General features: G+C 43.7%; 1 protein-coding gene across 1 annotated transcript in view; it reads left to right on the top strand.

Moving 5' to 3' along the window:
* The window catches only part of psat1 (phosphoserine aminotransferase 1), a 51,653-nt gene extending 26,606 nt beyond the window's left edge, over positions 1-25,047 (top strand). The window contains exons 5-9 of the mRNA XM_084323618.1: positions 15,428-15,600; positions 16,830-16,999; positions 17,485-17,613; positions 21,388-21,528; positions 24,331-25,047. Of these exons, the coding sequence (XP_084179744.1) occupies positions 15,428-15,600; positions 16,830-16,999; positions 17,485-17,613; positions 21,388-21,528; positions 24,331-24,433 (716 nt within the window). The 3' untranslated portion in view covers positions 24,434-25,047. The remainder of the gene's footprint in view (positions 1-15,427; positions 15,601-16,829; positions 17,000-17,484; positions 17,614-21,387; positions 21,529-24,330) is intronic.
* Positions 25,048-25,958: the final 911 nt, after the last annotated feature.

A 25,958-nucleotide genomic window follows, 5' to 3' on the forward strand; every position in this document is an offset into this window, starting at 1 on the left:
GGGGGGGGGTAACTGTACATTGGATTATCGATGAAACCGAAACAAGTAGGCTCCCTTAAAACGCTAACGCTATAAAAAAATAAAAATACAGTGGAGGTTAAAATAAGAATATGACTTGGCCTGAAAAAAAGTTCAGTCAGGAGATTTTTGCTTTTTGCTTTAATCCCTGAGTCTGGACTCTATACACAACGTGATGGTCTAGTCTGGACTCTTTACACAACGTGATGGTCTAGTCTGGACTCTTACACAACGTGATAGTCTAGTCTGGACTCTTACACAACGTGATGGTCTAGTCTGGACTCTTACACAACGTGATGGTCTAGTCTGGACTCTTACACAACGTGATAGTCTAGTCTGGATTCTATACACAACGTGATGGTCTAGAATGGACTCTTACACAACATGATGGTCTAGTCTGGACTCTTACACAACGTGATGGTCTAGTCTGGACTCTTTACACAACGTGATGGTCTAGTCTGGACTCTTACACAACGTGATGGTCTAGTCTGGACTCTTACACAACGTGATAGTCTAGTCTGGATTCTATACACAACGTGATGGTCTAGAATGGACTCTTACACAACGTGATGGTCTAGTCTGGACTCTTACACAACGTGATGGTCTAGTCTGGACTCTTACACAACGTGATAGTCTAGTCTGGATTCTATACACAACGTGATGGTCTAGTCTGGACTCTTACACAACATGATGGTCTAGTCTGGACTCTTACACAACGTGATGGTCTAGTCTGACTCTACACAACGTGATGGTCTAGTCTGGACTCTTACACAACGTGATGGTCTAGTCTGGACTCTATACACAACATGATGGTCTAGTCTGGACTCTTACACAACGTGATGGTCTAGTCTGGACTCTTACACAACGTGATGGTCTAGTCTGACTATACACAACGTGATGGTCTAGTCTGACTCTTACACAACGTGATGGTCTAGTCTGGACTCTTACACAACGTGATGGTCTAGTCTGACTCTTACACAACGTGATGGTCTAGTCTGACTATACACAACGTGATGGTCTAGTCTGGACTCTTACACAACGTGATGGTCTAGTCTGACTATACACAACGTGATGGTCTAGTCTGGACTCTTACACAACGTGATGGTCTAGTCTGACTATACACAACGTGATGGTCTAGTCTGGACTCTTACACAACGTGATGGTCTAGTCTGGACTCTTACACAACGTGATGGTCTAGTCTGGACTCTTACACAACGTGATGGTCTAGTCTGGACTCTTACACAACGTGATGGTCTAGTCTGGACTCTTACACAACGTGATGGTCTAGTCTGGACTCTTACACAATGTGATGGTCTAGTCTGGACTCTATACACAACATGATGGTCTAGTCCAGGGGTCAGCAACCTTTACTATCAAAAGAGCCATTTCCCCCCCTCCCACAAAATAAAATTCATCTGGAGCCGCAAAACCAATTTACCCTTAACACTTTGAGTGCCACGGATGAGATATCTCATTATTCCATGCCAACCGTTGAGTGCCAGAAATGTCCATTCATATTTCATCAATCTAGCCTCACGTTACCAGTGGGGATCTGTCTGAACTTGAATAGGGAAAATACCGCCCCCTATCGTCTCCCGGATGGTAATGCACGCATTGGAATGGACTCAATGAAAATGGATGAGAAAAGAATAATCCGGAATCCACATTTTACTTCTCAGGCAAGTAACCCGAGCTGATCGGACTCATTGTGGAGCCTCAGAACAGCGTGGAATATATATTTACAGTACCCAGCGTTGGATCAATAAACGCGATCGATATTTGGAATGGCGATCAGGAATTGGAATAATCCTTTTGGAGAACATCTGATCTGAGGTAAGGAATCTATTTTACCAGTATTGGGATAATCAGAGCTATTTTCACCTATATATCAGCGTGTGCCATATGTGTGTGTGTGTGTGCGATCAGGAAATAAGAGAATCGATTTTTCAGCCCGCTTCTATAGCGTGCATAAGTACACATATACTATCGATAATCTAGCGTTTATTTGAAAACGATTCATAAATAGGCCGAAAAATTACAACGTGTTTTGTGTATTACAGTAAAGGGCGTTTATCACAGAATCTTCTGAAATCTTCTGGAAGTTTCAAGAAACGAGCGTTTTTCAAAATGGTATAAAACGGAAATGAACCGATTTAAAAAAATTCGTTTCGACAATGTTGACTGCAAACAAGTCATTGATAAGCGACGGCCAGATTAGACACATAGCCATAATTTAAGATATAGTTTTTGCGTTCGCAAATATGAGAGCTCTATCATTGAAGTGGGTGGTGGCATTCAAGGGGGTAAATAGGAAACGGAGGCCGGCTCTGAAATTGTTAAAGGGGACATGCATTATAAATGCCTTTTTTCTGTGTTTAGCATGGTTTTATAGTAATACAGGTTAGTATCAATGGGTCTGTGTCTCTAATTACCATATTGACTCATCAGTCTAGTCTCGAGTTCACGAGATCCTCCCTCACTCAACTAAACTGTTCTGATTTGACGGTTTCCGTGATGTTAATATAGCATTGATTTGCATAGCTCCGCCCCTGGTTGTACTCACCTCCACCGCCCACATCAACCATTATAGTGCAGAGACCGCATTGTAACCCGACACTTCCTCAAACAGGGTTTGACAGGCAGAGAACGAGCAAGAGGGAGAGAGAGGGACGGCGGGAGGGACTGCAGAGCAGAAGTGTGTGTAAATGTGTGTGCGCCATCTCTCTCCCTCGTCGGGGACACACACATACACAAACTTGACTGCGTGTGTGTCTGGGACGCATCTCTCCTCTCTCCCTCGTCGGAGCATTACACACAAACTTGACTGCGTGTGTGTCGGGGACACATCTCTCCTCTCTCCCTCTCTCTCTCTCTCTTGCTCGTTCTCTCTCTCTCTCTCTCGTATGTATCACGCTGTGTGGGTGACTGAAAGAGCTTATGGGCGGAGCCCATCCAACAACAGGCTGAAATCCTGAGGCTGGAAAATTATGCTTTTGAGTACTCCATTAGAAATATAAAACAATGATTAAAAAGAAAGAAAAAAAAACGTACAGATGTCTTCCATAGACTCACAGGAATTGTGTAAAGTTGCCCAAATAGTGCAAGGAATAGCAATGCATGTCCCCTTTAAAATGAAGATAACACAGTGTATAACGTTTTATATATAGTTATCCCCAAGCATCAGGGATATAGGCGGTTGCCTAGGGCATTGCCAATTTGTTTCTTTTTTAAATTTAATTTTAAATTTTAAATTTGTTCTGCTCTGTGCAGTTTTGGCGCCCCCCTCTATATCTGCAACCATTATTTTTACATAAAAAAAATTCTAACATAAGGGAAAATGAGCCAAAAATCTAAAACGGTCGGTCGGTCTGAGCCTCAGCTTTAGGTGTTCACAGTCAGAACATGCTAGAGCGCTGTGCATTGATGGGTATCGGTCAAGTGTTTATAGAATTGAGTGTTGAGGAAAGAACGACTAACGTTAGAGAACTATGAAGAGGCAAAAGCCATCCGGCCATCCAGTATAAAAAGAGAAGAAAAGAAGAAGACGAGAAGCGTGCCAAGCGCTGCTCTGATGGCTGCCTCTCTGATCGCTCCGACGAGACTGTGCTTTATTTTGTTAATTTTTATAGTATTAGGAGTTTTATTTGCACCAACTGTTGGTGCATTATATGTGTATGACCGTCAGTCAATCATTGACATTGGATTAAGAAAAACTTACCGTTTGGATTGCTCTCTGGATCGGATCGCTGAACAGCAGAAATGGCCCGCCGAGATCCTTTGTTATGCCGGCCATGGACAAGACCACCAGAAGCCGCCGCGAAGACGAGGAAAAAGGGCTGGGATCCGAAACAGGCTGAGATCCAGACGACACCGTACACCACTTCCCAGTATATTGCTAGCCAATGTACAATCAATAGACAATAAACTGGATGACATCCGAGCAAGGATTCAATATCAAAGAGACGTTAGGGACTGCAATGTCCTTTGCTTCACCGAAACATGGCTAACACCGGAGGTTCCAGATCACGCGATTCAACCAGCGGATCACTTCTTTATCCATAGGAAGGATCGGACACAATCAGAGTCCGGTAAACAACGTGGTGGAGGTATTGCCTTCATGTTTAACAAAAATTGGAGTGATCCAACGAATGTGAAGGAATTATCCAATCACTGCTCCCCAGAACTGGAATATATAACCATCAAGTGTCGTCCTTTCTTCCTCCCGAGGGAGTTAACGGCGATCATCCTGGTCGGAGTGTATATTCCACCGCAAGCCAACAACAACGCCGCGCTCTCCAGACTACACGACGAGGTAAACAATATACAAGCGACGAACGTTAACGCCGCCATTTTAGTACTGGGAGATTTCAATAGCGCCAATCTGAGAAAGGTATTGCCTGATTTCTACCAGCATGTGACTTGCAACACCAGAGGCGGTAACATCCTAGATCACTGTTACACGCAATTTAAAGGTGGCTACAAGGCTCATTCTGATAGTGGCTTTGGCAAGTCAGATCACGCATCCATTTTCCTTACACCAAAGTACAGACAAAGAATTAAAAGTACTCCCGTAGTCTCGCGAGAGGTGCAGAAATGGGATGTGACGTCAGAGGATACGATCCGGTCAGTGTTTCACAACACAGACTGGATTGTATTCCGCGACACAGATAACATTAATGCCTACACGGAGACAGTGCTGGACTATGTCTGTACTAGGGTGAAAGAAACAATCCCCACTACCAAAATGAAAGTTTACCCAAATCAAAAACCCTGGGTAGACAAATCCGTCCGTGAAGCTCTGAGAGAGCGCACCAAAGCATACAATGACGGCCTAGTGGCAGGCAACATGAACGACCACAAGGTGGCGCAACACAACGTAAGGAGGACAGTGTCAGAGGCCAAACGGCGCTACAGGGATAAAATTGAACTCCAGTTTGAACAAGCTGACTCTAGAGCTATGTGGCAGGGGCTCAAAACGATGACAGACTACAAAGGCGCCTCCCTCAAACTGAACAGTGACATCTCCTTAGCAAACGACCTCAATACCTTCTATGCGAGGTTTGATGCTGGTAATAACAACACCAGCTCACAAGCCTCGGCAATGGGGGGGGGGGGGGTCGGCTGCTGATGGAGGCGCAGTGTTCAGGGTAACAGAGCATGAGGTGAGGCGGACCTTTAAAAAAGTGAATATCAGGAAGGCAGCAGGTCCGGACGGCATCCCCGGCCGCGTCCTAAAAGTCTGTGCCGACCAACTGGCCCCAGTATTCACTGACATATTTAACCTGTCCTTAGAACAGGCTGTCATCCCCACCTGCCTGAAGAAGTCCACTATTATCCCTGTACCCAAAAAATCCAAGCCTGCTTGCCTCAACGACTACCGCCCTGTAGCTCTCACCTCCATAGCCATGAAGTGCTTTGAGAAGCTAGTAAAGGGCTACATCTGCTCCTCCCTCCCCATCAACATGGACCCCCTGCAATTTGCATACCGCCCCAACAGGTCCACGGAGGACGCCATATCCCATGTGCTGCACACAGCAGCATCACACCTGGACAAGAGGCAGGGGAACTATGTGAGAATGCTATTCATCGACTACAGCTCGGCATTCAATACCATAGTCCCCTCCATACTCATAGCCAAGCTCAGGGACCTGGGCTTGGGCTATGACCTCTGCCAGTGGGTCTTGGACTTCCTGACTGGCAGACCCCAGGTGGTGAGAGCAGGCAACTGCACCTCCTCATCCATCACCCTCAACATAGGGGCCCCCCAGGGCTGTGTTCTGAGTCCCCTCCTCTACTCCCTGTACACACACGACTGTGTGGCTCAGCGGAGTAGCAATACAATCGTCAAATTTGCTGACGACACAGTGGTGGTGGGCCTGATCTCTGCCAACGACGAGAGGGCCTACCTGGAAGAGGTCAAGGTCCTGGCGGGATGGTGCCAGGAAAACAGCCTCTCCCTGAACGTCAGCAAAACAAAGGAGATGATTGTGGACTTCAGGAGGTCGGGGGTCAAGGACTACAGCCCCCTCAGCATCGACGGGGCACCGGTTGAGAGAGTCAACAGCTTCAAGTACCTCGGAGCCCACATATCCGAGGACTTGAAATGGACCATACACATTAACAGTGTGGTGAAGAAGGCACGACAACGCCTCTACTTCCTCAGGCGCCTAAGGAAGTTCCAAGTCAGCCAGAAGATCCTTAAGAACTTCTACTCATGTACAATAGAGAGCATCTTGACCGGCAACATCACCTCCTGGTTTGGGAATAGCACTGCAAAAGACCAAAGCAGACTACAAAGAGTGACACGTTCAGCCGAACGCACAATTGGAGGGGGGCTCCCCACCCTCCAGAACATTTACTACAAGCGTTGCAAGGGGAAGGCTAAGAGAATTATTAAGGACTCGAGCCACCCGAACAACTGCCTCTTTGAACTGCTGCCGTCAGGCAAGCGATACAGGAGTCTCAAGGCGAGCACAGAAAGACTCAGAAGTAGCTTCTATCCCCAGGCCATCAGGCTGCTAAACGAACAATGAATGAACACTACACAACAACAACCACCAAACACACATAGCACACACATCCACACGCACACACTCACTTTAAACAAACACACTGTAGCACCCACTACACACACTTTATAGCACACACCCACTTTAAACAAACACACTGTAGCACCCACTCCCCACACTTTATATTTATGGATGAAGGATTGCACTACAACTCGTACACCTTACTGTAAATTGTACCTAAAATTGTACCTCATCCCATTTCTGCTTTGCACTAGATAGTACTGTACATTAGTACACTGCATAGTTGTGTATTGTATATTATATGGTAACTCAGAACATTGTACATATGTCTATACCGAACAACTGTGACCTCATTTTCTTCTTCTAAATTCATGCTATATTATGTTATTATGTTATTTGATACTATCTTGTCTAGCACAGTCTCTGGAGCGTAACAGTAAGAAGCATTTTGTATGAAAGTATTCTGTACTTCTGTATGACAACTATTAAAGAACTTGAACTTGAAGGTGAAAGGTATGCAATTTTGTACAACTTCCAAGACCTGCCACACCAAGAGCTGATGAAGCAAGCAGAGGCACTTGTACACACCTTAAACCATGGAGGGCAATCTGATTTGGATGGGAAGGAGCTGGCTCAGGAGTTGGAAAATTTGATGTGATTGATGACTTTGCAGCGAGGAAGGCCAGAAGGATTGCACTGTAAATGGAAACCAGTAGGAGCTACAGGCTAACCTTGAAGTGTGATGATAGGGAGTGGAATGTAAATAGTTCTTTAGACAAAGTGAATTTGTAATTTTTATTTATTTGTTTGTTTATTTAGCATATTATATTTTGATTATATGTGTAACATATTTTACAATACATCATTTTCGCAAATTTGCACGTTATTGTATTGTTTGTTATTGTTATTATTATTGATTGTTAGCTACGTTTTTTAATTTTTTTTTAGTTTTTTATTAATATTTTTGCACAAATCTTACACATCTTCATGGAAGAACTTTCATCGTCATAACATGCAATGTTGAAGATTTGTCTTTTTCTTTTTTTGTAGACATACAAAACTTACATAGGACTTATACAGACATACCAAAAACAGACATGGAAATTAAAAAAGTACTTACAAAAAAACATTACTATATATTGTGCATATATAACCAAGATGCATATACGTTACATGTAGTCCGATTCTACCTGCGATGCAAGTATGTGCTGCATCTCTATCGGGATGCCATCTTTCTCCATAGTGCATGTGAGAGGATGCGTCTCAGATATATGTAAGTGTGTGTGAGAATGTGTATGAATGTGTGTCTCAGATATGTGTATGTGGGTACGTGTCTCACGTATGTATGTGTGTATGTCTCATATGTGTATGTGTGTGTATTTCTCAGATACGTGACTGTGACCCTACATTTTGTGTGTGTCTCGTACCCATGTATGTCTCTGCCATGTGTGTGAGTGTGTATCTCAGATGTGTATATGTATGTGTGTCTCGGCTATGTATGTGTGTGTGTCCCATATGTATGTGTATATCCCCTATATGTGTAAGTGAGAGCGTATGTTTCAGATATGTGTATAAGTATGTGTGTGTATGCCTGCTTCCTATATGTGAGTATATGCGTGTATGTGTGCCTCAGATATGTATATCTCAGCCATGTGCATGTGAGTGTGCGTAGCTCAGTTATGTACACATAAGAGTGTGTGTGTCCTGGACATGCATATGCGGCTAGATATGCGTATGTGAGAGAGTGATAGAGCAAGTGGCTATGCCATAGATACACCATTCGGACATACAATTAGAACATTTGTTCCATCCATTCTTTAAAAGTAATATCAATGGCTGATTTCCAATGTCGTAACGACTCGTAAGGCAATTCTACATCCTGATATCATGGCCATTCTATACCACATTCCTTGGTACTTAGACAGTTTAATCTCTTTTGGTACTATACCCAATACGCATGCCACTGGGGAGTTATTCACCTTTACATTCAGAACTTTACTTAGGAATATCACAATTTGATCCCACATTTTCCGAACTTTCTCACATTTGTATAACATATGTAGTAGAGTACCTGTCTCCTTCTCACATCTCCAGCAGATGTCACTGTTTCTTAATTTTAGTCTGGCTACTTGGCTAGTTTACTAGGCGTCCAATAGCTTCTGTTTAAGACTTTGTAAAAGATAAGTTGTGACTGTGCCTCCCGAGAGAATTTACCCCATTTGGACACCAGCTTCTCCCATATTTCCTCAATAATATCCTCACGTACATCGTTCTCCCAGCTCAACCTCAGACCCGCCAATTTGGGTGCATTGTGTTCCCTTATAACATGCTAAGTTGTTTGTTTTAATTCTTTAGTGTGCACTTTACATTTCTTCTTAATTTTCTTTGAAAGCTAATTTGCACATACTTTTATTGTTTGTTATTGTTATTGTTAATTAACACTTTAACTGCCGGAAGACGCTTTTAGGCGTCCTTCCCCGCCATGCTCAAGTTGCCGAAGACGCCGTAACTCGTCTTTGATATCAATATTTCAAAAATCTGTGATCGGAATCCTATTTCCTTTCCGGGGGCCCTGAGACACAAGTGTGATCTCCTCTCAATCCTCTAGCGGTTCAAGACCGCCATCTGGTGGCCGATCGGCAGATCGAAAAAATGGATGTTACCTTTAACCCGGTAGGACTCACTCCATATGGGGTCCGGGCACTCGCTAGTGTTAGAGAGACTCGGTCTTCACACAGTGAACATCGATCGCTGCAAATAACTCGAAAAAACAACATGATTTGGACGTATATATTATTATACAACCTGGAAATGGACCGGATATTTCTATATCCCATAATAGGAAAATGTCTGTTCCACGCTCATCGCCCAACGGCGTGAGGAAGATACGGTAAGATTCAGCGTTATTTTTCAATGTGTACGATACTAACTGCTATGATGAACATTTGACCCACATTAGATGAATGGTATAACGCTGCCCACGGAATTATAAACGCCCCCTCGGCCATCCGGTCAACATCAGATTACGTGTAGTAACTTCCAGAAGTCCGTCCAGTTGGATTTTTTTATATCGCGCCGATTGCTATCAAACTGTATTTGATCATCAATATAATGCATTTGGGGCTATAAATCACGTTCTGGAGAAAGCTGCAGAAAGAGATGAAAACATACTTATACTTTAGATCATATTTTAGTATGAATATGTGAATGAAAAAGTTTAACGTTGCTTCACCCTGAACAATACATATAGGACATTGAATGGGCCCTAATAATGGCAATTTAGCAATAGAATTTAAAAAGTTATAGCCCTGCAAAGAAGGGGAATTTCTCCATAGACAAATAGAGCCGGCAACCTATGGTATATCATGAATTTAGCCTTAGGCAATCAAAGTGTTAATTATTAATAATAATAATAATAATTATTATTATTATTATTATTATTATTATTATTATTATTATTATTATTATTATTATATTATTATTATTATTATTATTATTATTATTATTATTATTATTATTATTATTATTATTATTATTATTATTATTATTATTATTATTGTGTGTTAGCTAAGTTGTTTATTTGTTTAAATTATTTAGTGTGCACTTTACATTTATTCTTAGCTCTTGTTCTTGCCTGTAAAAAATAAAGGTGCAGTACTTTACTGTATAACTGTTAACCCTTTCACTGCCACACGACGGAGGGTTAACCCTTTACTATCACACAACTGACGGTCGTGAAAGGGTATTGTAGCAGTGAAAAGGGTTAACTGGTTGGTAGCGCAGCGCAGTAGTGAACCTCGCCTAGGGCGCCAAATGTGCTAGGTCCGCCCCTGCCAAGCATACCCCACATTTAGCATAAAACGCCTGACGATTGCATACCCAAAAGTAATTTGCGATTTATTATACTTTATACTTATAGTACACACACTTATAGTGCATTAATGGAATTATAAAACAACAAAAAGAAAATGTTTGACTTTTTATTGCTGTTTTTACCTGTTATAACAAAGGAAAACCTCAAACTCTTATGAAGAGGAGAAAAAAGACTGGCTGTGTAGACCTATTTTTAAATAAAACACAGAAGAGGAGACAAAACACATTTATTTTATTTAAATTTGACCAGGGAGCCGCAGCTGATTGGCTAAAGAGCCGCAGGTTGCCGACCCCTGGTCTAGTCTGACCTCTTATGCAATGAAGGAACAATAGCGATGAAAGACTCTGGCATGTTGGCAATGTTTCCACACGGTTGAGCAGGCTTCTGGACCATGTGCGTTACCCCCCTCCCCCACTGTAGCATAACTGGTGGCCAGTCATTTTAGATTAGATTCAAATGTATTGTCATCATTAATTATGCAGCACAAGTACAGTACAACGAAAATAAGTTTGGCATCCAACCAACCAGAGTGCAAATGTAACTGTAAAGTGCAATAGTAATATACAATGTACAGGTGATTAAACTGGGTATAAAATATATCAATTTGAACTGAGTGATAGTGCTAATCAGATGTATGTGTATATACTGTATAGTATCTACAGGTATGTAAAAAGGATATGCTGGTATGTACAGACAGATGTGTGTATATATATATATATGGTATATACAGCATTATTGTACATGCTATCATGCAGGGTTGTATGGGTTATATGCAGGTGTAAGTAGGTATATAGGAGGATTATATGCAGGTATATTCAGACAGTTATGGGTATATATATATAGGGCGGCTGGGTGGCGCAGCGGACATTGCACTCGTCACCAACGCAAGAGACACCGGGTTCGAATCCGGCTGTCGGCGTTGCCTCCGGCTTGGGCCGGCCGTCATACTAACTCAATTGGCAGAGTTAGCGGGTGGAAGTCGATGGGTGGTAATCTGGACGTTGTGGACAGCGACTCCTACAGGTCGGTTGGGGGACGCCTGCACAGCAGAGACAGGAAATAGCGGGGGTAGTGTGAGCCTCCCACACGTTACACCTCGCCAATGAGAGTCTGCACTGGCAGGTGAAAAGATGTGACAGGCTGCCTCCTCGTGTATCGGAGGGGACGCGTGATGCAAGGCTTCTATCCTCCCTACAACCGACCAGTGGGGGGCATATGCGAGCAACGTTCAAGACAGGGGAGGGGAGAATTGGCACAGCGAAATTGGGATGGGAGAAAAATAGAAAAAAGAGGACAAAAAGTGGACACAAAAAAAAGATATGGGTATATATATATATATGTGCCGTGGTAAATGTAAAAATATAAAATGCTATGAAAGTTAATTCTAAAAGTCAGCATTCAGATATGTTATTCTTATATCCTAAACCTGGTTGGTCTGATGTTCTGTATTCAACATGTTCTCTACCTCCTGCTGCCCCCCCCCCCCCCTTCCACAGCTCAGGTCACATGAGTCTGAAGTTCCACTTATGGTCACACTCCTTCCCCTCAGCTGACACCTCACTGAACTCTGTAACCATGGTGACAGCCCTGCCCCCCCCCACCTCTCTCTCATACTCACGTAGAAACGCTGAACCCCACTGCCTATATTCTAGGCTCTGTTGCCCATACCATACGACCTTTGAACTATGTTGCCCTTACATCTGACCTCTGAACTTTGTTGCCTATACTCTAGGCCAGGGGTGGCCAACCAGTCAGAGACTAAGAGCCACACAAATTACTGTGGTACCACAAAGAGCCACACCATATACCAGCGTTTCTCAACCTTTTTTTTCAGTCACGGCACCCTTCATGTGTTTATAGGTCTCACCCTCTGGCCTCTGAAGTTGCTAATGTCTTTTTTATTTGGGCCTCACAGGGTTAAAAGTACCCTGCGAGTCCCACGGTTGCAAAATTACAAAATCACTTTTAGCCATTTAAAAAAATAATGTTTATTTAAAAAATGTTAAGCACATGTATAGTCAATTGGTCCTGTTGTTCAGCCTCACAATGCTATTTGATAGTAAATGTGTTTATATGTCCCACCCTCTGGCCTCTGAAGTTGCTAATGTCTTTTTAACACTATGATCGCCGGGGACGAGTTAAGACGTCATTCCTAGCCATGCTCATTCTGCCGAAGACGCCGTAACTCGTCTTTGATGTCAATATTTCAAAAATCTGTGATTGAAATCATATTTCCCCTCCGGAGCCCTGAGATGTACTGGTGAGCTCCACTCAACTGTCTAACGGTTCGAGAGCGCCATCTGGTCGGCCAAGAGGGAGGGGCGCGCCAATCAGGAAGTGCTCATCCATATGTGCTCCGGGCACTCGCGATCGGTAGCCGGACTCCATCTCAACACACTGGATGATCAATCGCTCGCCCTAACTCAATAAACAACGTTATTTGGACGTATATAGTATTATACAACCTGGAAATGGTTCATCAGGATCAACATCCCATAATCGAAAACGGTCTACTCCACGCTGATCGTCCAACGGCGCGAGGAACATACGGTAAGATTCAGTGTTATTTTCTAACGTATTCCATATAAACTGCTATGATGAACATATGACCCACTCTGGATGAATCATCTAACGCTGCCCACGGAATTATAAACGATCCCCCGCCCATCCGGTCATCATCAGATCATACGTAGATCATTCTAGAAGTACGTCCAGTTGAAATTTTTCATCTCGCGCCGATTGCTATCAAACTGTATTTCATCATCAATATAATGCATTTGGAGCTATAAATCAAGTTCTGGATAAAGCTGCAGAAAACGATAAAAACATACTTATACTTTAGACCATATTTTAGTATGTGATATATGTAATATGTGAATGAAAAAGTTTAACGTTGCTACACACTGAACAATACATATAGGACATTGAATGGGCCATAATAATGGCAATTTAGCAATAGAATTTAAAAAGTTATAGCCCTGCAAAGAAGGGGAACTTCTCCATAGACAAATAGAGCTGGCAAGGGATGGTAAATTATGAATTTAACCCATGGCGATCAAAGTGTTAATTTGGGCCTCACAAGGTTAACCTCTTAAACGTTTGTTTACCAATTATTTTAACTGTTATTAGTGAAATATAAGATTATAGAAATCTCAGGGCATTGAGTCGGAAACCGGCGCATATTGACAGGAGGAAGTGGCACAGCCAAAAGTGAGTGTAGTCTTTTGAAGGAAGAGACTCAGGGCTTTCGAATTTCGAAAAACGACCCTACCCAGCTCACACCAGCCCCTGTCAATCATCTGACTTCTGGATTTACTTTTTTATTTCTTTAATTTTTTGGGATTATCTCCCACAAACCTGAACGTTATTGCCATAAAACAGAACGCAGTTAGTCTCTCTACCTTTCTGTGAACGTCTTGCAAAAAACGGTGTTGCAATACGATGAAAAATGGTGGAGAAATTTATATTATAAAAAAGATGGCAGAATTCAGTACTGTATCTACAAAACCTTCTGTTTAATCATCTTCCCTTTATTCATTGGCTTAGATTTTTCAGGTCTGGTCAATTTTAGCATGGTGTTATTCACAGTCAAAGATCTTTTTTTTTTTAAATAGAATTGATATTCTCCTTTGGTTCATTACAATTTACTCAAGCCTAGTAACAGACACACTATTTCGGACACTGATCCATCTATGTCCCTAGATTCAGATACCAAGAACATGCAAATGGACCATTTACATTTTTTTTTAAATGTTTATTCTACGTCCTTATGGAATGAGTGACATAAAAAAAAAAAAAAAAAAAAAATTATGGATGGAAGAGCCACACATTGACGGGCAAAGATGCGGCTCGCGAGCCGCGGGTTGGCCACCCCTACTCTAGGCTCTGTTGCCCATAACATACAACCTCTGAACTCTGTTGCCTATACTCACCTTAGACCTATCTACTGCCTTCACTGTCCACAACTGCCTTGCACTACCTACCTCATCCTATAGTCCATATATTATTGTTTACATACCTGTATGATAGCCATGTACAATAATTTTATTATACTGTGTATATATAATATATATATATTTCTCTACAACTGTTGGATATATCTGCATATATCCATATTCACATACCTGTATACATAGCTGTATAATATCTATATCTGTATTCATTGACTGATGCAAACTGACACAAACTGATGCAAACTGACACAAACTGACGCAAACTGACACAAACTGATACAAACTGACACAAACTGATACAAACTGACGCAAACTGACACAAACTGACGCAAACTGACGCAAACTGACACAAACTGATGCAAACAAACAAACAAACTGATGCAAACTGACACAAACTGACACAAACTGACGCAAACTGACACAAACTGATGCAAACTGACACAAACTGATGCAAACAAACAAACAAACTGATGCAAACTGACACAAACTGACACAAACTGACGCAAACTGACACAAACTGACACAAACTGATGCAAACTGACACAAACTGACACAAACTGACGCAAACTGACACAAACTGACACAAACTGACGCAAACTGACACAAACTGACACAAACTGATGCAAACTGACACAAACTGACACAAACTGACGCAAACTGACACAAACTGACACAAACTGATGCAAACTGACACAAACTGACACAAACTGACGCAAACTGACACAAACTGACACAAACTGATGCAAACTGACACAAACTGATGCAAACAAACAAACAAACTGATGCAAACTGACACAAACTGACACAAACTGACGCAAACTGACACAAACTGACACAAACTGACGCAAACTGACACAAACTGACACAAACTGATGCAAACTGACACAAACTGACGCAAACTGACACAAACTGACGCAAACTGACGCAAACTGACGCAAACTGACGCAAACTGACACAAACTGACGCAAACGGACGCAAACTGACACAAACTGACGCAAACTGACACAAACTGGAGCCACACGTTGCTTGAAGGTTGTTCTCCCGTCACCCAGAGATCCCAGACCCTGGCAGCTGGAATCTGAACCCCTCTGCGTCCTACGTGTACTATTGCTGCAATGAGACCGTCCACGGCGTGGAGTACAACTTCACCCCAGACACCAACGGCGTGGTCCTTGTCAGCGACATGTCCTCCAACTTCTTGTCCCGGCCTGTGGACGTGTCAAAGGTCAGCCCATGGTCTGAATCTGGAGTGAATGCGGTGTTGAATGTAAGGCAGCCCTGCTGGGTGTGGAAAGTACTTTTACTCAAGTATTGGACTTAAAGGAACACGGTAACATTATGGTAAATGTTCTCACCGTCTTCCTCCGAGTCGGATGAGAAGATAGATACCAGTTTCCTCTCTGTGTGCGTTCAGTAGAAAGATATCCAGGTGCAAGCTAGCCTAGCTTAGCACAAATGAATGGAAGCAGATACGGACCAGCTAGCCTAGCTGTTGGCCAGAAAAACCTCTCCTGGAGTTTTAAGCTTGGCTAGTGGTCCGTATCTGCTTCCATTCATTTGTGCTAAGCTAGGCTAGCTTGCAAACCTTTTAGAATGGGTTAAGTTAATTTGAGTGATTGTGATATTAGCCACCACACTTGTACAGTATAATAAATTCTTTTTAATGCACCATGTATTTTTGATATATTGCATCCCTAAATAAGGAAATGCACAAACAGCTAACTCTAGGCAAAATAGCCCCGCTTTGTACCAGGGTTAGGGTTAGGTTAGCTAGGGCTGCTTTGTACCAGGGTTAGGGTTAGGTTAGCTAGCCCCGCTTTGTACCAGGGTTAGGGTTAGGTTAGCTAGGGCTGCTTTGTACCAGGGTTAGGGTTAGGTTAGCTAGCCCCGCTTTGTACCAGGGTTAGGGTTAGGTTAGCTAGGGCTGCTTTGTACCAGGGTTAGGGTTAGGTTAGCTAGGGCTGCTTTGTACCAGGGTTAGGGTTAGGTTAGCTAGGGCTGCTTTGTACCAGGGTTAGGGTTAGGTTAGCTAGGGCTGCTTTGTACCAGGGTTAGGGTTAGGTTAGCTAGGGCTGCTTTGTACCAGGGTTAGGGTTAGGTTAGCTAGGGCTGCTTTGTACCAGGGTTAGTGTTAGGTTAGCTAGGGCTGCTTTGTACCAGGGTTAGTGTTAGGTTAGCTAGCCCTAACCCTAACCCATAATTACCATCATGTTCATCATGGTCAAAAGCGTTATTGAAAATTACATTTGATTAATCGCGCAGGCCTACTTTGTACTGCACCATGCACCATGTTTAATTTTTTTATTTGGGTCTGACGTTTTTGTGTTGGAATCGACGGGGGGGGGGGGATAGGGGAACGGTTGCTATTGCTGGCCACACACAGGTCTTCTGCCTAGAGAGTCACTGTATGATGACAGATTCTACCTTTCATTTGTTATTTGAATCTCTGCGTAGTTTGGGCTGATCTTCGCCGGCGCTCAGAAAAACGTGGGCTGTGCCGGCGTGACGGTGATCATCGTGCGGGAGGACCTGATAGGCCACGCCCTGAAGGAGTGTCCCATCGTGCTGGACTACAAGGTGCAGGCGGGGAACAACTCTCTGTACAACACGCCGCCATGCTTCAGGTACAACCAGAGCCCTTCATGTCACGTTATCCCCAGTCAAAGATTTGTAAATTACTAATTGTAAATGTAAATCTATATCTTTTTCAATACTGAAAGTATATGTTTTGTATATTTAGTGTGTTAAAAGTATATATATATATATATATATATATATATATATATATATATATTTTTTTTTAATGTTTTTGGTAGATTTTTATTTGTTTTTATTGGACAAGTCCGGCAGAGAGGAAGTATGGGAGGAGAGATATGGGGGAAGACATGCGGCAAAGGTCGCCGGGTCTGGGAGTCGAACCCGGGACGGCCGCGTTGCACTACAGTGCGTTAACGTGGTGCGCCACCCTGGCGCCCTTAAAAGTATATTTCTATACTTTTCTCTGTGACTCTGTGACTGTCTCTGTGTGACTCTTTGTCTGTGACTCTGTGTCTCTGTCTGTGTGTCTCTGTGACTCTGTGTCTCTCTGCCTCTCTGTGTCTCTGTCTAGTATCTACATCATGTGTCTGGTTCTGGAGTGGATTAAGAACAACGGCGGTACAGACGCCATGGAGACGCTCAACAAGCAGAAGTCATCCATGATTTATGACATCATCAACGGTTCTGACGGATTCTATGCGTGAGTATGAGAGAGCTTCATCACACACTTCACTGAAACGAGCTCCCCAGGTGGTATCAGATGAGATTTCAATGAGTTCTTCCAAGAGTTTGGATGGAGATGTGTCGGGAAGCTTTGTCTCAATGTTCTCTGTAAAGGGGTTCTTTATCCAGAGTAACTTGGTGATCCTTTTCTGTGTTTTTTTAAATAATGATTTTCAGTTTTTGAGAAATGGTCAAACTTATCCAAATATGCTATGTTCATGGAAAACAGTGCAGCTGCAACAGATGGCACTTTAGTGATCATTTCTTTTTTTCTTTTTTATCTCAAGGCTCCCCTGGCAGCTCTCTGAGGCCCCCTAGTGGGCCGCGGCACCCCTGTTGAGAACCGCTGGTCTAAGTTAATAATAATAATTCATTTTATTTATATAGTGCTTCTCAAGGACCCGAAGTCGCTGGTTATCTTGTTCTCCTCTCAGCCGCCACCTCTAGTTTGTACCAGTTTGACTCAGAGCTAACCTTCTTCACCAGCTTGTTCAGTTTGACTCACTACAGAGCTAGTCTTCCTCACCAGCTTGTCCAGTTTGACTCACAGAGCTAGCCTTCCTCACCAGCTTGTCCAGTTTGACTCACAGAGCTAGTCTTCCTCACCAGCTTGTCCAGTTTGACTCACAGAGCTAGTCTTCCTCACCAGCTTGTTCAGTTTGACTCACAGAGCTAGTCTTGTGTCCTGTGGACATGGCCTGGTCTTATTTCAGTGGTGTCTCACCCACGCAGGTGTCCTGTGTGTGGACATTGCCTGGTCTTATTTCAGTGGTGTCTCACCCACGCAGGTGTCCTGTGTGTGGACATGGCCTGGTCTTATTTCAGTGGTGTCTCACCCACGCAGGTGTCCTGTGTGTGGACATTGCCTGGTCTTATTTCAGTGGTGTCTCACCCACAAAGGTGTCCTGTGTGTGGACATGGCCTGGTCTTATTTCAGTGGTGTCTCACCCACGTAGGTGTCCTGTGTGTGGACATGGCCTGGTCTTATTTCAGTGGTGTCTCACCCACGCAGGTGTCCTGTGTGTGGACATGGCCTGGTCTTATTTCAGTGGTGTCTCACCCACGCAGGTGTCCTGTGTGTGGACATGGCCTGGTCTTATTTCAGGCCATGGTTACACTGGGGTTTTTGTTTTTGTTGCTGAATGATTACATTTGCATGTCCAAGTTAAAAAGAAACGCAGTTTTGGCAGGAAAACGCGTTCCCCTAGTGGGAACGCTGAAAAGGTGTTTTCGTTTTGGAAACTCGCCGACAATGGTGCCATGTAATCTGCGCGAGCCGGATACAGAGCCGTTCTGCCCAATGCCCATGCGCAGTAGAGACCCGCACGGTTATTTCCAGTGTTTACAGCAGAGCTGTCCCAAGTAGCTGCGGCTACCATGTGTTGTCAAGTTATTGTTATAAGGAGCCCAGTCCAAAACTACAACAGTCTGCATACCCTTAACAATTGTGTGTATTGAGCCGTATTGTATTGTACCCATTCTGCAATCTGTTAAATGATTTTCTGATTGGTTGAAAATGGCCTTCATGTTTGAACTACATCGCCACCTACTGCCACCTACTGCTTTGGCATTGTACTACATGTATATACATCACTGTGCTCAGGTGGAAAAACGATGTCTAACTTGCCTGCCATTACGTAGCGTTCTGAAAAGCGAAACTGAAACTGAAAACTGAAACGAAAACCGGGCCTAGTGTAACCGCAGCCTCAGTGGTGTCTCACCCACGCAGGTGTCTTGTGGACATGGCCTGGTCTTATTTCAGTGGTGTCTCGCCCACGCAGGTGTCTTGTGGACATGGCCTGGTCTTATTTCAGTGGTGTCTCGCCCACGCAGGTGTCTTGTGGACATGGCCTGGTCTTATTTCAGTGGTGTCTCACCCACGCAGGTGTCTTGTGGACATGGCCTGGTCTTATTTCAGTGGTGTCTCGCCCACGCAGGTGTCTTGTGGACATGGCCTGGTCTTATTTCAGTGGTGTCTCGCCCACGCAGGTGTCTTGTGGACATGGCCTGGTCTTATTTCAGTGGTGTCTCACCCACGCAGGTGTCTTGTGGACATGGCCTGGTCTTATTTCAGTGGTGTCTCGCCCACGCAGGTGTCTTGTGGACATGGCCTGGTCTTATTTCAGTGGTGTCTCACCCACGCAGGTGTCTTGTGGACATGGCCTGGTCTTATTTCAGTGGTGTCTCGCCCACGCAGGTGTCCTGTGGACATGGCCTGGTCTTATTTCAGTGGTGTCTCACCCACGCAGGTGTCTTGTGGACATGGCCTGGTCTTATTTCAGTGGTGTCTCGCCCACGCAGGTGTCCTGTGGACATGGCCTGGTCTTATTTCAGTGGTGTCTCACCCACGCAGGTGTCTTGTGGACATGGCCTGGTCTTATTTCAGTGGTGTCTCGCCCACGCAGGTGTCTTGTGGACATGGCCTGGTCTTATTTCAGTGGTGTCTCACCCACGCAGGTGTCTTGTGGACATGGCCTGGTCTTATTTCAGTGGTGTCTCGCCCACGCAGGTGTCTTGTGGACATGGCCTGGTCTTATTTCAGTGGTGTCTCGCCCACGCAGGTGTCCTGTGGACATGGCCTGGTCTTATTTCAGTGATTTATTATTTTATTGTGGATCCCCATTAGTCTACACCAAAGTGAGGGCGCTTTCACATATAGTTTTGGTAGTGAAGTTGCAACATTGTTGCATTCATCATTTGGTTCGTCTGCATTCACACAGTAATTTGTCAGGCGCACCAAACTTTATGAACAATGTCACGCGGTCGAAAAGGGCGCTCGTCTATTGGACACAATGGAGAGTGGAAATCCCTCCCCTTCAGGAAGTGAAATGCGGAAATACACAAACTGCGTAGCCGTGAGCAGGCGTGATAGTAGCAGAGGCGTGGCATTGATAGAGAGTGGAAATGTGTGTGTGTGGCTGCGAGCCCGTGTGTGCGCGCACGCGTGTGTGTGTGTCTGTGTGTGTGGACTGCGAGCCATGTCTGACTCCAGATCAGCGGATCACCCAAGTCTGTCCACGAGACATGTTTACACAGTGTGCTTGTAATGCCGCGCGCCACGGTAATAATAATAAGCCGTGTTTTTTTCTTCTTCCTTCTACCCAAGATGCACAGTTAGATATATAGATAGATAGATAGATGCAGTGTGCTGCGCGCCGCGGTATTAATACTAATAATAATAAGCTGCGGTGTTCCTTCTACCCAAGATGCACAGTTTATCAGGTGACTGACTACGTTTGGTCCGCGTTTGGTCCGATGAAGGCGAACCGAGACCTATGTTTTTTGGAGGACCGAGTTTGCGTGTTTGGTCCGCGGACCGAGTTCGACTGCGCATTCACACAAACCCGAAAAACCGGACTATCGACTTCTGGTCCGATAGTCCGGACCAAACAGCCCCTGTGTGAAAGCGACCTGAGACTACTCTTCCTGGGGTCCCAACATTAAAAAAAAAAAAAAAAAAAAAAGTTAAATAAAAATATAAAACCACAAACATTGAAGTACTCACCAGAAAACATCACAACAAACAAAACAAGTGAATCAAAGCTCACTCAATATTCATAAGTCAGATCACAATTCTCCAACCATAAAATACATATTCCACAGTCAGTCCATAAGAACAAAACAGATCAAAATCGTTTATATGATTTTAACTCATAATATAGCATAACTTTTCTCAAGTCACTGATCACCTTTATATTTCCATACTAATTTCCATAATAAGTCAATGACCAAAAGTGTCTGGCCCATGCAGGTGTCCCGTGGACATGGCCTGTCGGAGCCGCATGAACGTGCCGTTCCACGTGGGGAAGACACAGGGGGAGGTGGCGGCGCTGGAGAAGGAGTTCCTGGACGGGGCGTCCAAACGAGGGATGATCTCCCTGAAGGGACACCGGTAAGACATGAAGATCACAACCTTAAAAAAATCACTGAAAGAGGAACTGCTCAAATCATATCTCTAAATAGAATCCATACTTAGGTATATTAATTGTCTGTATTTATGTATCTATGTTGTATGTTTGTTAGTAGGTAGGTGTGTAAGCCTACCTATGTTGTATATATTTTGTTTATATTTGTGATCAGAGGCTCCCTCCAAAAGCTTTAAATAGCTTCTTGGGAGACCTGGCACATGCACACAATCTCGACGATGATGAAGATATGTGTAATATATCGTGTGTGTGTGTGAATAAATTCATTCATTCATTCATTCAAGAGCCACTCACCACTTAATATCACTGTTTCAAGTTTTGTTTTATTTGTCACATATAAGGTATGTTACATTACAGTGAAATGCTGGGTTCTGTATGAGCCCTCCTGAGAATGTGCTTTATACAGTAAAAAAATAAAAGTTAAAAAGGAAAGACCAACACTATACAAAATATACAATATATAAAACTAAAGTACAAAATGCAAATGCTAGACTAGACCGGACTAGACTAAACTAAACTACGAAATGAATCTAATTACAATTATTTATTAAAGAAATTAGTCTGAATCTAATTTAAATTATTTATTTTGCACCTCTTTCTTGTCTTAAGTAAGTAAGTAGAACTTTGTTTATATAGCGTCCTTCTCAGCATGAGTGCACAGAGTGCTTTACAGCAGTTATATATAACATCAATAAAATACAGTAAGAGGAAACATTTGAAGAAAAGAATAAAACATTCAAATGACCATGAGCTAAAACAACAGATAGACGACAAAAGAAAAACACAAAGACATGAACAGAAAAAACGGCTATAGGTGTTTAAAAGCCCGCCTGTAGAGGTACGCGTGTAGCTGCCTTTTAAAAATGAGTTCAGAGGGAGTGGTTTTCATGTTTAGGGGGAGGGGTGTTCCAGAGCCTTGGGGCTGTCACCGCGAAAGCTCTGTCCCCTTTTGTTTTAAGCCAGGTCCTGGGGGGGGTACACATGATTTCTTTAACTTAGTGAGTAGATCCACGGATGTTTTATTTTAGGCAGATGAAGAGTGAGTTGCAGTTGTCGAGTCTGGATGAAATAAAGGCGTGTACAGACATTTCTAGTTCATTGTGAGATATGATGGACCGGAGTTTAGCAATGTTTCTCAGATGGAAGAAACTTTGATATGTTTGTCCAAATTCACAGCCTGTTCAAATATAACCCTGAGGTTTCTTAACACTAGCACAGCCATGGAGAAAATGACACTAATTCCCGCCGGGAACGGGTCAGATGACCCGACAGCCTTTAGAATGGAGATGGGAGGGTGGCGGCTACGCGGCGTAGTGGGCAAGGCGCTCGCCACGAATGCGGAGACGCTGGGCTCGCCTGTTCGATCCCAGCGCTCCACATTGCTTTCAGTTTAGCTGGTCGTCCGTACTAATACACATTGGCCGTATTAGGGGGTGGGAAACTGATGGGTGGGGATCGGGCGTTGTGGACAGCGACTCCTACAGGTCTGTTGGTGCGCCTGCGCAGTAGAATCAGGAAGTGTCGGGGGCAGCGTGAGCCTCCCACGCGTTACTCCTCGACACTGAGAGATCGAGCTGCGCAGGTGAAAAGATGCGACTGCTGTTACCTCAAGTACCGGAGGGGACTTGTGCTATGTATGACTTAGTCCACATTGCAGCCGGCTTGTGGGAGGCAAGAAACAGCGTTCGTGACAGGGGAGGGTTGAATTGGATGATACGAAATTGGGATAAGAGAAAATATAGAAAATGGGAGAAAAAGTGGATTAAAAAAAAATAATGGAGATGGGAGGGAGAGAAGGGAGGGAGGGTCAATGAGGGAGGGAGGGAGAAGGAGAAAGAGAGGGAGAGAGGGAGGGAAAAGGAGAGAGGGAGAGAGAGAGGGGGGGGAGGGAGGGAGAAGGAGAAAGGGAGGGAGAGAGTGAAAGGAGGGAGGGTCAAGAAGGGAGGGAGGTGGCCGCTCAGCAGAAATAGCTGAAATAACGTTCTAATTCCATTTTCTTGAAGTCATTTAGAAATGTCAGAAACCGTGCCAGATAAAACTGGTACTTTTAGGAAAAGTCATTGAGTGACAGAGCTGGAGCTCGACAGAGTGACAAGGATACATTTATTGAAAATGCCTAGGGGTCATGTGACCCCTTTTCGGCTGTGCTAGTGTTAAATGGGGGCGCACATTTCCTTTAAGGGACCCCATGTGCGTGGCTACTCTCGAGGCTATGTTTTCTGGTGCTACAATCAATACCTCTGTTTTTGCAGCGTTTAGCTGAAGGAAATTGCTACCCATCCAATTTTCAATGGCGGACAGACACTCGTGCAGGATGTTTAGTTTCTCCAGATTGTCAGGCTTGATAGACAAATATATTTGTATGTCATCCGCGTAGCAGTGGTAGGAGATGCCCTTAAAGGAACATGCCAACATTTTGGGGAATTAGCTCATTGTCTTCTCCAGAGAGAGACAAGAAGATAGATACCAGTTTCCTCTCTGTGCGTTCAGTAGAAAGCTATCTGGCTGCATGTTAGCCTAGCTTAGCACAATGAATGGAAGCGGACGTGACCGGTTAGCCTAGGCATTGTCCAACTAACACCTCTCCTGAAGGCTAACCGGTCATGTCCGCTTCCATTCATTGTGCTAAGCTGGGCTAACATGCAGCCAGATAGCTTTCTACTGAATGCACAGAGAGGAAACTGGTATCTATCTTATTGTCTCTCTCTGGAGAAGATTATGAGCAAGAGGAGTCGTCTCTGTCTCAGGCTGTGTGTTTGTGTCCTCAGGTCGGTGGGAGGAGTCCGTGCGTCTCTGTACAACGCTGTGACGCTGGAAGACACTGAAGCCCTCGCCAGCTACATGAAGGAGTTCATGAAGGAGCACCAGTAGAGACTCATTAGAGGCTGATCTCACCAGTAGAGACTAGAGGCTGATCTCACCAGTAGAGACTAGAGGCCGATCTCACCGTCTGATTCCGTTTAGAATCTTGGGGTCATGATTTAGATTCAAAATGAATTCTCGATTCAATACATGTGTAGATTTGGTTCTAGGTTGCCGGTTTTGTTTACACTTTTCCCATTTGACTGGTAGACGGTATCAAGTCTCAAAGAAACAAATGACAATATAAATAGATTTTTCACGATTCCTATGTGAATCGACGACGACCCCCCCCCCCCCCCACACACACACACACACACCACTACTAGAAACAGGTCATAGGCTACTACTAAAAACAAGTCATACTAATGCGCACAATCACAATAATGGCATTCAATCACTCGTCACTCGAATAATTCCCAACTCCCTGGTTTATCTGTAGTATGAGATCCATGTTGGATGTGCAAAATGCACCTTTATCTTTTAGCTTTAACCCCCTTCTGTCAGTCATATTAATTTCATGTGTAGAAGATGGTGGATTTGTTGACTAACAGAGATTTAATGTACATAGAGTAATCTTTTTCTTTTTTTTACCTGTTAATTTACATTCCATTAAATCTAATGTGGCTAAACATATTGTGCAGTATTATTTTTGTCTTTTAACTTCAAATGTATTTCCACCAAGGGAATAGTTTCTAGGAAACTTTACATTTAGTAATTTAGGTGCAGTGTTGAGTGCTGCAGAGTATTGATTGATTGAAAACTTTATTAACAGATTGCAGAATGGGTACAATACAGTACGGCTCAATACAAACAATTGTTAAGGGGATGCAGGCCAGAAAAACATTACATTTACATTAGGGTCCCCCATTTTCAATTCATCAAGACATGACATACAAGATATCCAAATATACAGTACTAGAGTAGTAAAGACATATTAGTATAGTAGGTAGTAATATAGACAGTTAAGGACAATTAACACTTTAATCGCCGAAAACGCTGGAACTCGTCTTTCCCCGCCATGCTCATTCTGCCGAAGACGCCGTAACACGTCTTTGATATCAATATTTAAAAAATCTGATCGAAATCATATTTCTCCTCCGGGGACCTGAGATATACTGCTGAGCTCCACTCAACTGTCTAACGGTTCAAGAGCGCCATCTGGTGGCCGATCGGCAGATCGGCCAACAGGAAGTGACGCGCCAAACAGGAAGTGCTCATCCATATTTCGTCCGGGCACTCGCGATCGTTAGCCGGACTCCATCTCGACACACTGGATAATCAATCGCTCGCCCTAACTCAATAAACAACGTTATTTGGACGTATATAGTATTATACAACCTGGAAATGGTTCATCTAGATCAACATCCCATAATCGAAAACTGTCTACTCCAAGTTGATCGTCCAACGGCGCGAGGAAGATACAGTAAGATCCAGCGTTATTTTCCAACGTGTTCTTTACTAACTGCTCTGATGACCATATGACCCACACTAGATGAATGATATAACGTTGCCCACGGAATTATAAACGACCCCC

Source organism: Notolepis coatsorum, assembly GCF_963971535.1.
Source record: "Notolepis coatsorum genome assembly, chromosome: 10".
In the NCBI taxonomy this organism is placed as follows: Eukaryota; Metazoa; Chordata; class Actinopteri; order Aulopiformes; family Paralepididae; genus Notolepis; species Notolepis coatsorum.